The 15,252-nt window shown below is 44.8% G+C and overlaps 1 protein-coding gene across 9 annotated transcripts in view; it reads right to left on the bottom strand.

Moving 5' to 3' along the window:
• AGAP1 (ArfGAP with GTPase domain, ankyrin repeat and PH domain 1) overlaps positions 1 to 15,252 on the bottom strand; it is a 306,094-nt gene that overhangs the window by 70,359 nt on the left and 220,483 nt on the right. For 8 of the 9 annotated variants that reach the window (XM_033064417.1, XM_033064423.1, XM_033064418.1 and 5 more), the window contains one exon: positions 10,454 to 10,615. The exons of the other annotated variant lie outside the window; for it this stretch is intronic. In XM_033064417.1, the coding sequence (XP_032920308.1) occupies positions 10,454 to 10,615 (162 nt within the window). The remainder of the gene's footprint in view (positions 1 to 10,453; positions 10,616 to 15,252) is intronic. 9 annotated transcript variants of the gene reach the window in all.

The following is a 15,252-nucleotide window of genomic DNA, read 5'->3' as shown; positions in this document are numbered from 1 at the left end:
CTCCCCCCCACCCCCAGACAACAGCCATCAATGTTTCTGACTAGCACAGGAGCACGAGGGGCCATGCATAATTGACTGGAAGATGGGCTAAAACTGTGCCCAATCAGTGTGTGATCAAAACCGCGTGGAATATTCAGCGCCACTTGATTACACGGAGCCTCGTCCTCCCGCTCTCCTCATGAAATCTCTTCAAGGTCCAGAGTACTGTAATAAGATCATTACTGTCAAGCGCTACGAATCGCAGGCAATGAGTCTTGGGATAGGAAGTCATACTTCACAAGCTCCTCTGGTCTTCCTTTTTTTTTTTTTTCCCCCCAACCCCCCCCTCTACCTCTCCCTCTCCCTCCTTTTTTTTTTTTTTTTTGTATTTTACTGCGTGTTGAGGCAGCAAGGCGACGAGGTGACAGATAATGATCACATCACTGTGTGGCAACTAGAAAGGCACTTTTAAGAAAGAGCACAGAGAAATCAGCTTAAGAGAAACTCAAACAAATTTTTTTTAAGGGCTTTTTCTTTTTCCCCCCTCAAAAATTAAATAGAATTAAACTGTGCAGTATTCTCCTTTCATGAATTGTGATTTAATGTCATTGAATTTAATCATTTGATAGATTTTCATATTATCCCAAAGCCTATTACCTCACAGACAAATGGCCAATTTTCTCCAGCTCACGCTCACAAAAGAAACCTTTATTAATTTTTTTTTCTTTTTTAGAGTCAGGGGGGAGAACTGGTAGAAAATGTCAATGATGAGGCCTGTTCAAGTTTCCCTTTTTACCTACTGCTTCCTGGAGTTACACACCACATATGATGCATAACATCTATCACAAGTAACTGGTCTGTAAAGAGAAAGGTGGAGGGACAGAAAACAGGAGATTAAAGCACAGAGTATAAAATAAACAGAACAGCAAGCTCGGCACTGAAACCTCACACAGGGCACGTGGATCTACAGCGGGGACTTCAGCTGATTTAAGGCTTAAAACTTGACAAAACAACATGGGTTTGAAATGACTGACTGGAAATAAAGAGCTCAGCATTACTGTTAGAGGGATGACATCAGTACCACAAAGCATGGGAACTGGAATGGCTCCAGTGATGGGATAATTGCTAAAGGGGAAGGGAAAGTCCACCCTGCCCACATCTCCAGCACCGCCAGCACCTCCTCCAGGCCTGGCACATTCAATCCCATACCACAGCATTCTCCTCTTGTGCTCCCAATGGAGAACTCCATCCTCATAGATTTGTTCCCTTTCAAACACATTCCACTGGGAGACTGCTCCTCAAACCTACCCTTAGAACATCATCATTGCATGAAAAGACTCAAATTTTCACAGAATCCCAGAGTGGCTGGCGTTGGAAGAGACCCCAAAGTCCATCTTGTCCCACGCCTGCCATGGGCAGGGACACCTTCCACTGTCCCAGGCTGCTCCATGCCCTGTCCAACCTTGGACACTTCCAGGGATCCAGGGGTAGCCACAGCTTCTCTGGGCACCCTATGCCAGGGCCTGCCCACCTTCAGAGGGGAGAATTTCTTCCCATCATCTGACCTGAACTTACTCTTTCAGTCTGCAGCCAATATATGCATATTCAGCCACATATTTAGTAAAATCGTTCATGTTTATCACCACTCTCCTCAGTTTTGGGCAAGTGTCTTAAATGATGTCACAAACACTTCCACAAAGAATAAAAACGATAAAGTGTACAAAATCCGGTAAATCTCCACAACCAAGGCTTCTGAAGGGAATTGTTTGGGACTTCCACTCTTCAAAGGAAGCAGTTTCCTACTGGTAGCTCAGTTCCAACAAGCTGATGAGTGCAAGTGCAAAGGCATCCTTCAAAAACTCAATCTTCCTTCTACAGCAAAATACCCTGTTTATTGAAACTGTGACACTTCGCCTCAAGAGGTCACTTATGTGGTGGGCAGGATAAAGTTATACTGAACCCAGTTACCTGATTTTAACCTTTTCACTGGCTGTAGCTTTATAATACATAATCACCTAATTTTATGATATTTTAATTTAGGTATATAGGTTAATAATGAGATGAAATTGCCCTACACTCCAGAAAAACTTGAAGGCACTTGTAGAACAGGCAGTCTTGCTCAAGGAACAGAACTACCAACTTCTCTAGCAGGATTAACATTTTACAAACACCACTGCTACCTTGCAAACATCACCTAGCGGACATGAGGAACCGTTTTTGTAACCAAGGTCTCTGTGGCAAGAGAGAGGACACTAATTACCCAAAGCCAGTGAAATGCTAAGGTGACACTTTTCATTCAGTTACAAAGCTACTGAAAACTTCTTCCTTCCCCCAAAAAATCAGGCCAAATCCCAGCGTGGCACTGTATATGCAGCAAGCCCTTCTGCTGTCACAGTGCTCAAAGTGGGACTAATTTTTAGTGAAACATAGAAAATAAAGTAAAAGTGCTGTCATTCTCTCACTCTCCAGATGTGCCAGTGTGTGCAACCACCACCAGCATTCATCCCAGGCCTCATCCTCTCCAGAATCCCCTTTTCCTGCTGACCACCACTGCGACACTTTTCCTTTCAACCAGGTAGGCGGAACTGGCTGCCTCTCCCGACCCCGGCTTCTGAAGGGAAGCAGGAATCTTTCAACTTGTTTAGCCTGCAAAGAAGTAGGTTAAAACAATAGATGAGCTTCACCTCCCTTGTCTTTCACTCCTCAGCATCAACATAAGTGTCTTTCAGCAGCAACCCTTTCATGTCAGGGAGGCTGTGGCAGCCGAGGCTCGAGGATTCCCAACAAGTGACCTTTCTGCCTTGGTTGAAAGCCAGGCTCTGAAGATTCGGGCTGGTTTTATTAATTTCTGCCCTCCTGCTTCCCGGGTGCACAGCCCTCGGCCAGGACTGAGTTTCCTGTGGATGGAGTGGAATTAGAGCCCAGGAGTGTTTTGACAAGGAGAGGTGATAAACTCACAGATGCTCAAACAAGCATCTGGCACTACCGACAACAGATATGGGCACACACTGCTGGGTTTTCTTTTTAAAACTCTCTTGCAGGCAGGAAAAACACAGTTAGGTATTTTGCTCATTTTTAATGCCAAATAAACCCTAAGACCTGCTTTGTTTTGGGAGGTATTTAAAGAAATTGTTTTCTAAAAAGCAGCTAGAGCAGAGAACAGTTGGTCAGGGGAGTCTTACAACTCTTTCGAGATAATCTACAAAACAAGGATGCAAATACTTAACTAAAAATCTCCCTGAAAGCAAACTCATTAAACTCCAGGTATGGGAAGTGGGTTTTTTAGGGTTTTTTTGTTTGTTTGTTTTCTTTTAGTTGCTGTTGGTTTTTGTTGGGTGTTTTTTTGTTTGTTTTGTTTTGTTTTGTTGGGTTTTACATTATTTGCTGCAATTCCTGAAATGTTTAATGTAAAACTACACAAATGACAAAATGATCAACAAATTGCAGACGAAGAGAATTCAGCAGCAACCCTAAATGGATTACAAACCTATTTTAAACCCCCCAACCTTCCTAGTAACCTGCTTATCCTGCCAACACCTCTAGTTCCAAATAAATGCTTTTTTCATCATTTAGCATTGCACTCAAAATGCCACTTTTGTATCCCCCTCTCTTTAAGCCCTGAATATTTTTTAAAATGATGAACATTTACTTTCTAAAACTTCAGGCACTTAAAGAGAGCAGAAATAGAAGCAAAACCTGTTGCCACTAAACCCTTTATCAGAAGATCCACAGAAATACTGCACGACAGGATGGGAACATACTCCTCTTCTGTGTGATTTGAGTCTGCATTTGGGATTTTAAATTTTATATTTACATATTTATTTTTAAGAGGGGAAAAACAAGATACTGCTTATCATTTTAAAGAGAGTATAACTGAAAAAATAAAAAAAGCAAGCAGGAAATTATTAAGGAATTACTGGTTTTGCTCCTCATTCATCCCCTTGCTTCCTGTTTTGCTGTACCCCAATACCATTACACAGCAGGCTGTGATTACTGACAGCTGATTTATAGGGACAGGCTAAAATAATTAGGATGGCAAGATCACCAGGAATAACTTTTGTGGCATTCCTACATGGGCAACACCTGTTTGTTGTACACTTAATTATCCTCTGATGGACTCCAAACCATTTTACTTGAAGAAGTTTTGGTGGCAGCTTAGTTCTGGGCATCACTTCAAGCAACATAATCCATCCAAGGACCTCAACATCCAATGGATTCAATTCCAAAGGTTACAAACTCTTTAATAGGTGAGTGGTTTTGCCCTTGCTGCAGCTGCAGGTCAAGATATTGCATTTCAGAGAAAACGCAGTGACGACACTGTGGCTTTTTGTGCTGGAAAGGTTTGTGAACATGCTGTCCTCTGACAATGTCAGAAGGTTTCTTCCAGACCATAAAAAGCCAAAATAAAATTAAATATATATCTAAGAGCAGCAAGTAAAAATACCCTCCTTCATCATGGTGCATAATTCAGTGTATGGTAAGTATCAGCATTAATAATGTCAAGTCCATCTGTCAAAGGAAGAATCTGCTCTCCCTCTTTTGCTCCATGAGTTGTTTCTACCAAACTTCCAAAAATCCCAAATGACTTTTTTTTTCACATGCTTAGAGAAATAGAATTTTTTTAGTTCAGTGTGGCCACCACACTTAAACTCTGCACCCAAGGAAATGTATGTTAAAAATGTGTGGAGGACACCACAATGTGGTGCCAAGAACGTTAAAATCACTTCAGGGTACGATGCCAGCAGGTAAATCACCAGGATGCTCAGGAAAGCTTGGGGTGGGAGGCTGCAGGGGAAATGCCCACAGGTTTTCCATGCATTTCAGTGACCCCTTCTGTTGCTTCTGATTTGTTCACTTACAAAAGCAAAATTTCACGTGTAATACTACGAACTACATTTCTCTAATTCACCTTGTGATTCTGGTTCTGGGGTGCTGAAATGGACACAAGAAACACCAGCTGAAAGCACTGATGGCTTTTCTTATTGCCTAAAGAACAAACGAGAAGTCTCACTAAACTTTGTTCTTTGATCCATAGAAAACAAACATATATTTTCATTTCCCTTTTTACTAGGGCTCATTTTCAACACTCAGTGACACAAACCACGCATGTTTTTAGAAAACAAGGGTTTTGTAAATACCTTTACCAGTTCACCCCAGGGAAAAAAAAAGGATTTCTCAGAAGACTGGGGTTCATCCTTTAGCTAAAAGCCAGAAAGTGTAAACCTGGAGTTGGGTATGGACTGCACAGAGCAGCGAAGCACCAGGAAAAGCAATTACTGCACAAGGGGCAGAGAACAAATACCTTTGTGTTAAGAAAACAGTTCTGAGAAGAAACATAAAAGGTCCTTCTTTGTCCTTCAAAACTTCTTTAGAAACAAATGATGAAGAAGAACATGGATTTCAGAGAGTTTGGAAAGTCTGCCTGAAGTTGCTGATCACATATCCTGCTCCTCAGGTGCCGCTTCCCAGCTCCACCTGCACGCACGGACGCGGAGCTAGGGGGGGTTTTTGCCCCAGGATGCTGAGAGAGGAGATAAATTCTCTTCCCTGTGAGGGTGTGCAGGCCCTGGTACAGGGTGCCCAGAGAAGCTGTGGCTGCCCTTGGATCCCAGGAAGTGTCCAGAGCCAGGCTGGATGGGGCTGGGAGCAGCCTGGGATGGTGGAAGGTGTCCCTGCCCATGTCCCAGCCCAGGCAGTGGAATGCATGGGCTGTAAGGTCCCTTCAACCCAGCCCATTCCATGATTCCATGGTCTCCCCAAGGGAAGGAGTGGATGCACCCATCCCACTGGGATGTGCTTGTGCTGGCCCTACAGCACACAGCAGTGCTGGCCCCTCTGGTTGGATCTCCTTTTAATGAAAAACTTGAGAACAGGGATGATCCCAAGACTGAAAGGCAGCCTGGGGCTTTCCTAAAATCCCAGTGATGGATGAAGGGGAGGCAGGCTCAAGCTGGCACAGCCATGATGCTTTAAAACTAATAAGAGTAAGAAAAATAAACACTAGGAAAGATCTTTCTGTGAAGAGTATTTCTAAGAAAGCTTTTTAATTTTTCTGCTTGTTTTCCAGCTGAAAAGCTTTCTTATTATCCCTGGCTGTTCCAGGAAGTGCAGCAGCACAAGGGGACCTGAGCAGATGAGGCTCTGAGCAGCCATTCCTCTTTGAAACACAGCTCTATCTAATCCTGCTCCGAGCAACTTCAGGCAGCATGGTGGGAAAAAAACTGCTGGTTGCTGGCACCTTGCCTAATGTAAGCATTCCTGCTGCTACCCTCAAAAACATTGAGGGATTTTTTTCAGTGACAAGTTCTGCACAGAGAACTGAAAAACTTCTCCCTGGGTTTCAGTGTGCTTGGTAAAAAAACCAAAAATACATATCACAAGAATCTGATTTTCCAAAATAGGAACTGCATTTTAATTTTCATCCAAGTGCAGTGCAGGTGCTTTAGCATTTTTGTTGCTGCGAGCATTGTCTCAGAAAAGCAGCAGAAAGATAAACCAAGTGAGATGAAAGAACCCATCCCAGAAAGAGAGGGCTGTGCATGTGCAGATAGTGTGGAGAGAGAAGAATCAGCATGACCTTTATGGAAGGGCATAAAAGGGATGAGCATCAGTCCTTGGAATTGGTGAACCACCCTGAGCTCAGTGTCCATCATCGTGATATCTGAATACTTGGGCAGAGGTCAGTGATCAAAGCAGGCACGTTCAAGGAGGGAAAAAAAGCCCTGCAAAGTGCAGTAAAAATGCTTGAGTTTGTTGAAGACCAGATTTAAACCTCATTGAACACCTCAGCTTTGGTGCAGATGAAAATGAAGGAACCCAAAATTCCTCTCTGAAAGCCGACACTTGAAACGTGCATGGAGCCAAAGGAAGGCGACACAAAATCTAGAATTACCCACACCATTTAACTGTGATCCGTTGTACCTGCCCGAGAATAGCGACTGCAGGAGGAGCCTCCTCTTCTGCACATGGAGCACAGGGTTTCAGGAAGGAAGGATTCCAGGAAGGATTAATTCCAGGAAGGACTCCAGGAAGGAAGTATTCCAGGAAGGAAGGAAGGAAGAAACACATGGTTCTCCCACAGTTATCACCACAGGCTTCTGGAGCCCATTTGCAGCAAGTCACCTGCTACATCTTTGAACAAAGTGCTTGCACCTCCCAGAACATCTTTGATGGCTAATTTGGATTTGTGGTCTTCAAAAATGCAGTAATCCTCGGAGGGTGCAAATCTACATTACAGTGGGGGAAGAAAAATCCCCAAGGGAATCTTTTAGGCCACTGGACAGATTTGTAGCCAAATGCTGGAGAAGAAGGAAATAACTGGAACTGAAAACTGCTTTGAAGTGCAAGACAGACGTGGGAATCATAGAATCATGGGATATCCAGAGTTGCAAATGACCCACAAGGATCACTGATCCAGCCCCTGGCCCTGCACAGACACCCCAACAATCCCCCCTGTGCATCCTTGGCAGCACTGTCCAAACACTCCTGGAGCTCTGGCAGCCTTGGGGCCGTGCCTATTCCCTGGGAGCCTGGGCAGTGCTCAGCACCCTCTGGGAGAAGAACCTTTCCCTGATATCCAACCTAAACTCCTCTGACATTCAACTGCTGGCAGAAAATACCCACAAGAGCCTGAACCTGGCTGGACTCGAGGATCTTGGAGGCCTTTTCCAACCTCAACCATTCAGTGATTCTACCTTGCACCAACACAAGTACCAGCACATCCAAAGGCTGCCAGAATTTGGAAAGAGCAGCCCCCCCAGCCTGTTTGAGTCTTGCTAGGACGTCCTTAATGGGAATCTACAACCACTATTACTCTTTGTGAGACGCCCTTCTCCTAAAAGGACAGGGAGCTGGAGCACGCCTCATTGCCTTCTCCTTCAGCTCTGGCTGACAGACGAGGCTGCCTGTCCTCGCTGTCAGCCATCCCCTCCCAGCCCCGCCAAGGATTCAAGGACCAGCAAGATTAGCTGTCTGCTGAAGGATGCCCAGAGCCCTGAATGGAAGCTCCTGATTCTGCTCTTGTGGCCAAACCGCTGCTTTTCAACAGCAGGGTTGTGGTTGAAAAGAGATGTTGTAAAATTAAAGAATTTAACAACCACTGAGGCCCTGCTGAGACACATCTGGCAAGTTCCAAACAGAACAGAAGACATGTGAGAAGAGGCAGGTCAAAGGAAGCTGATGGGCCCAGGTAGAGGTACAAATGCTGTAAAAGGAGGTGCTGCACTGCTGGAGCATGTCCAGAGAAGGGAATGGAGCTGGGAAGGAGCTGGAGCCCCAGGAGAGGCTGAGGGAGCTGGGACAGGGGCTGGAGCCCCAGGAGGGGCTGAGGGAGCTGGGACAGGGGCTCAGCCTGGAGAAAAGGAGGCTCAGGGGGGCCCTGTGGCTCTGCACAACTCCCTGACAGGAGGGGACAGCCAGGGGGGTCAGGCTCTGCTCCAGGGAACAGGGACAGGAGGGGAGGGAACGGCCTCAGGCTGGGCCAGGGGAGGTCAGGGTGGATACTGGGGAAAATTTCTTCCCAGAAAGGGGTGTCCAGCCCTGGTACAGCTGCCCAGGGAAGTGGTGGAGTCCCCATCCCAGAAGGGATTTAAAAGATGAGTGGATATGGCATCTGAGAACATATTTTAGTGGTGGGGCTGGCAGTGTTGGGGGAATGGTTGGACTCCATGATCTCACAGGGCTTTTCCATCTTAAATTATTCTACTCCCTTTAGGGCTCCATGTGTGTTACTGAGTTGCTGCTTGCCAAAAAGTTCTTGCCTTTCTGGAAGCACGGTGATCCCACTTCTATGAGAGGGGACAATTTTGTTGAGTTTTTGCAAGAGGATTTCAGATAACACAGTGTGATGCTGAAGATGAGGAGAGGAGGAAAACAGGAGGGTGAAGGATGGACTCTGCAATCAGAACAGGGACATCAGGGACAAGAGACCCAACTGCAAACCCCCCACTGCTCCCTCTGTGTCTGTGCCTGCAGCCCACGACCACACAGGCTCCAGTTCCAGTGCCTTGTGAAAATAATCTCCCCAGGAGAAAGAAAACATACACCTATTAACTGCTCAGAAAGAGATTTTTCAAAGGCTCTCGATGTCCAGCTGGTCTTGATTCATATTGACTTCAACAAAATATTCTTGGGCCAATGGTGAACGCTCTGAAAAATCCCCTCTGTAATTTGCTATTGAGGTATGAAAATAAGTGGTGTAAAAAGGCTTCTTTAAAAGAGAAAAGAAAAAAAGGGACAAATTAAAAATGAAAGGTTGAACTAAAATTTGGCTTCGGGCCATAAACTAGGAGGAAACTAATAGCAAAGATAGTTAAATGACTGGAAAGAGAACACAACAGGAGCTGTTATGAAAAAAAGCTGATGGCTTTTTAAAAAAGGATTTGTATAGATAGCTGGGGAAATAAATTCCGGATGTGATAGAAGTGCAATTGAGAAATTAAATAAATGGAAAATAAGGATGACTAAGTAGTAGTTAACATGCCCCTTCTCAGTTGTATACTATTATCACATCTATTTTTAATGTCTCTTCAGCTGTCTGCAATTGTCATCCTTTTTTCAGAACTTGTTCCAACATTCTTTGATACTGAATTAGCTGTTTTTTACTCTCCCATGCTTACAACCACATCTTTTTCTTACTCAACACTCCCCTTTCCCCACAATGTTATTCCATTGTCTCCCTTTTTCATCTCTCCTTATGTGTTGACTCCCCAGTTTCTGAGCCCTCCAACTACCCTTGTTCATTTTTTTTTCTGGAGCTCTTTTGGTTGAATCCTAGCATGTTTCTTTTCTTCTCTTCTAAAGCTGCAAGCATGTTTTATATCATATCTGGCTCCTGTACACATTGTTACCCCTTCAGAAGGGCATTGAACAGCTACAGCAGTGTGGAAATAGTAAGCTAAACTAAGGGAGAAAAAGAAGTTCTTTTTGGCTTTTGCTTTCTGGCTTGTAAAAAAAAGAACCCAAACATTTAAACTCTCCCCTTTTCCCTTTTATCCTCAAATAACACAAGCTTTCCACGAGCAGCTGAATATTCAAACAATGAGAGGCATCAGAAGTGTTGGCCATTCTAGAGCACAGGATGTGCCTAAGGAGATATGATAACACAAGATTTAATAACACTGAAAAAAATACACGAGTTCTGACGTGATCTGTGGAGTGAACCTGAATTTTTCCTCCTTGTTAACCTTCCAAGTGTGCCTCTTCCTTACCTCAACACCTAATGATGCTCCATATTAACTTGGGGACTCTGATTTATTAAAAAAAAAAAAAAAAAAGGTTCTAAACACATTTCAGGCAGCTGAATTCACCACTGTGATGCCTCAGATGGTTCAGCTCCATCATTACAAGCTCAGACTTTAATTTCTCACAATTCCCTTTCCCTTGTGCATTCAGAGCCAAGGCTGTAGCTGACCTAACAACACTCTTTGGAATGGAGTTTTCAAAATTCAGGCTTGGATTTTTTTCTGCAGCCTACCTTCAGCCGTGCCCGAGATGCCATCAGCTTTGAAGTTGCTTGTGCTTTTCTTCCGGCGGTGCTTCTTTCTGTTGGCGTGGGGGGAAGGAGGGGGGTCCAGTTTGGGGCTGGTGGTGCTGGATATGCTGGGGCTGGAACACACTGAATCTCCCAGGCCAGTGTCTGCAGTTGGGTGGGGGGAGAAAAAAAGGGGGAGAAGAATCAAAATGCTGGAGATTTAAATGAGTTGATTGTTGGAACCTGAGCTATGAGCCCTGGCTGTTCGCAGATACATTCTTGAGCTCGTTCAGGAGATTCTCCAAACAATATCCATAATTTTCTTCTAAAAGGTGCAAAAAAACTTGGCTGAAGTGCTGATTCAAGTCCTGTTAGATTAACAGGACTCAGCATCAATTTTAGGAGCAGGCCAGCTGGAATGGACAAAAACAATGCAAAAGGACTTCATTGCTTCCAATTGCTCCTTCCTCCAAAGATCTTCCCTAGCCTCAAATTAATTTGCGTAACACTTGGACATTTTAATAGCTAAACAGAGATATCCCTGCATCCTCTGGATGTTCTCTGCTGTCATTAATATCAGACAGACACACTGAAAAGGTGGTGATGGCAATAGAGGTGGGAAAATAAGGTAAGTAATGAACAGCTGGTACAGGTAATAATTGTGTGATAAAGGTTCACTTCCTACCTGCTCCCAAGGAAAATAAATAACCCCACGTAACTGTTCAGTTTCCTGCTTTATTAACTCCAAGAGTTTTAAGAACTGGGTCCTTCCATACAGTAAATACTCAAGTAACCTTAATCCAGGACTTTCCCCCAAGGTGGGCAATATGATTTTTGTTTAATTACTGGCTTGGTTTGGATTTTAATTATAAAATTCCACATAAAACCTGCACTTAAAGGAAAGTGCTTGCTATTATGGAAAGTGAAGCCATTTCCAGAACCTTGCTTAAATACCATATTGCACCTCAGTGCAGTATCAGGACTGCATTTATGTGCCATATCCTTAAAATCTCCTAGACAGATATTCAGCAAATACATTCCCATGACTGCCTTTTGGGGTTAAACACTTGATGATTGGTTTCACAATAGCAGACACAGGGAAAAGAATCAAAATCCTTATTGTAGAGCTAAAGTGTAATAACAGGAGTGCATTTAAGTTTAACTTAATACGTCAGAAAAATATCAAGCCAAAGGTTATTAAAAAAATAGCTTTTGATTTTTTTTGCATAGTTAAATTCCCACAGAACTGCCTATTTGACAAAACCCAACTTATTTTGGTTTCTTTTTCCTCCTAATAAAGTTTATTTACTAATTATCCCCTGAGCACAGTTGTGCTGTAAGTTATTAGTGGGGGATAAATTATGTAGCTAATTGCCTGGCAAGAGAGACCAAACCAAACATTAATCTCTATATTAAGGATTTCTGTTCTTTTCCCTACATCCACTAGCTGGAAACCAGACCCCAAGAATTTAACCCCAAAAGGGAATCATGGGAATGTATTGACTCGGTATCAGCATAGGAGATTTTATGGATTTGACCCATAAGTGGTGCAAATGGCTCTCCTGGCAGAGTTTGCTGTCTCTCCAGGAGAGGAGAAAGGCATACCCAGGTGAAAATCCTAGCGGGAATTCTCTCAGCCAAGAGGACACAGATCCCTTTGGATCCATGAGACAGAAAGAAGATGCAGAAGAGGGTGCCAGAAACACAGAGGCATGAGCACAGATGCAATGGGGTTACTGCCAATCCCAAATACTGACCTCCAGCCTGACTCTGGAGGTTTCCAATGGTGGTAGTTCAAAAGAAGGAAAAAAGCCCAGGCTGCCCAGAGAAGCTGTGGCTGCCCCTGGATCCCTGGAAATGCCCAAGGCCAGGTTGGACAGGGCTTGGAGCAACCTGGGATAGTGGAAGGTGTCCCTCTCTGAGGTGTTAGAACTAGGTGATGTTTAACATTCCTTCCAACCCAAACCTTTCCAGGATTCTACAATTCAAAATGCTTCACGTTTCCCTCCTCATTCCCAGCTTTCACTTTAGAAACAATTAAAGCCATCTGAGTTCATCACCTCCTGCACCCGCAGCATCAACCACTGTGCCCTGCACCCATCAAAAAACTCCACAGTCCTGAGGCAGCACCATAGAATATATCCTGTTAAAAATCATCAGGGTAGATCCACACACTGGTGGCAGCTCTGTCTAATTTCCAGGCCGTAAATCCCCCCAACAAAACCTGCTCGAGAGCTCTGAAAAATGAGGGACGTACGGGGTTGATGCCTGGCGTCGGAGAGCTGAAGAATTAACCTCCCGTGGTAAATCCTCGTCATCCACAGCCCCTTCCAGGTAATAACAACCTGCTGTCCTTGGGTCAAACTGCTCTCAAGTGGGAGCCTGGAGCTTTCCCTCCCCCTCAACCAGCAAGGAAAGGTTGATTCCTCATCAGCGGAGCCGAGCCGATACCGGCGGTGTGTTACTGCCCCGGATTCCCGGTGTTCCGAGCCCACCCTTTGAAGATGGGAGTTATTTAACATTCCCCTGGTTTAAAATATGAGCAATCAAAAGGCGCTGGGTGCTTCCACGCTGTGCTCTCCCATTTCCCACTCCTTCTCTTGCCTGACAAGGTATTCTTCAAATTGAAAAGAGGGCTCCTGAAAGCCCGGGCTTCGGGAAACTGTAAATGAGTTCAGGCTTCAGCCCGCTGAATGCAATTTCATCCTCCTGACTGAATACAAATAATGCATTTTATTTGGTATCAATTACCACGCCTGAGAACAGACGACCACTGCCGGCACTATTAAATATATACATATATATATAAAAAAAAAGTGGGTGGGGGGGAAAAAAGGCAAGGCAAAAGGCACGGCAAATTAAAAAAGCAAGCGCCTCATTACTCCCCATCTCAAGCAGCTTTGACAGAGGCACTGGAACTCATAAGCTGCGTTCCACTGGGCTGGGATGGGCTGTTTTCCAGCCATCCCGCACGTTCAATGTCAGCCATTAGTTCTTCCCAATCGGGCATCAATGTTCAACACACACCCGAAAAAATATATAATACTGGTAATAATAATAACAATCTGCAGCCTCTCCGAGCTTCAATACTTGAAGTATGAGTCAAAGCAGCAGTTTCACTTTTCACTCGGGAAGCTGACAAGCATGACTAGAGGGGGAATAAAATAACATTCAGTTCGCATAAATATCAAGCGGGCTGCTTGAGACTGATGGGCCAGGAATGTATTCTTAGCCATCATTCTGGCAGACAGGCCCAAGGACACTCATAACTTATTTTACAATCATTTAGTTTCAGCTCAAGTGGAAAACGTGACAACTTATCTCTGCTGACAAGATGCCATATCGAACCTTACAATTAACTCTCCCCCGATTATCTGCCCAGCCCATCATTAGCTCTGCGGCTCTTGATGGACTGTACGGGCACAGCTTCCCTTGATGATGGTCATCATTTGCAGGGTGCAGAGCTCCATTACACGACACTGAGGACAAAACTCTCCCCTTGCCACGTAGCTGGGGTTGTCCTGACCGGCACAGCCTCATTTTTGCAACTGTGTTGAAGTGATGTGCAGCAAAAGGCTGCTGGAAAATGCCTTCTCCCGCAAAACAGAGCATCCTTGTGTTTCAGCCCATGCCTGCTGCTACCTGTGACCTCCAGGAGTGAGCCAGAGATGCCCATGCTCTGTCCCAGCAGCCAGGAGCCTTCCTCCCTGCCCTCCATCCCTCCCCAGTGCCATTATTTACTCCTTCTGCAGCCACACTGCAGAATCATTTGGCTTGGAAGGGACCTTAAACCCCAGCTCCTCCCATGGGACACCTTCCCTGTCCCAGGTTGCCCCAAGCCCTGTATAAGGGTGTGCAGTATCTCACTCCACACCCAAAAGCAACAAGTGACACTTAGTGACCAAACACTGCTTGAGTTATGAAGAGAGGGGACATAAAAACTCCACCCCTCTGCTCTGCACATGGTGATTTTTCTCTACAGGTGCAGGACACGTGGAATAGGACAGAGATTGTTCTGCTTCTCCAACCCTAATTTGCAAGAATTTACCAAACAAAACAAAAAAGCCAATGCAGTTTTTACTCCACAAAGCAAGTACCATGTCTGCCTCTCTCCAAGATCCATTTTGCAATTATGGTCATGAGAGAAATTCCTTTCAAGCATGACAAACTGTGGTAGAAGAAAGGAGGGGTGGAACAGAAGAAACACTTTGTCTACAACTACAACCCAGAGTCAAGAGACAGAACATTAAATGAAAACTAATCCTCAGAAGAGTCTCGAGAGCTGTGCTCTTGTACTGGGCTTTATTTGCTGTTCGAAACAATCTGATATCCTCTCCCAGTGTTACACGTATTTTGTAAAAGGTAACTTTCCATCCAATTCCCACTTCTTTTTTTATTATTTTGTTATTTGGCAGCTGCATGGGCTCAACAAATGGATCTCAAGGACAGTTCCATTTGTGCCCCCTAAAGACTTTGTGAGTGTCCTCCTGGATTTGAAAAGGGAAAATTAACAGAAGCATCACTGAATCACCAGATTGGAAGTGACCCAACAGATCATCCCATCCCTTCCCCTGCCATGGCAGGGACACCTTCCACTGTCCCAGGGTCCTCCAAGCCCTGTGTCCAATTTGGCCTGGGACACTCCCAGGGATCAGGGGCAGCCACAGCTTCTCTGGGCACCCTGTGCCAGGGTCTGCCCACCCTCCCAGGGAACAATTCCTTCCCAATATCCCATCCATCTCTGCTCTCTGGCAGTGGGAAGCCATTCCCTGTGTCCTGTCTCTCCATCCCTTGTCCCCAGT

Source organism: Catharus ustulatus, chromosome 7, assembly GCF_009819885.2.
Source record: "Catharus ustulatus isolate bCatUst1 chromosome 7, bCatUst1.pri.v2, whole genome shotgun sequence".
Lineage (NCBI taxonomy): Eukaryota > Metazoa > Chordata > Aves > Passeriformes > Turdidae > Catharus > Catharus ustulatus.
Note: the sequence above shows the minus strand (reverse complement) of the source record. Positions and strands in the feature narration are given on the sequence as shown.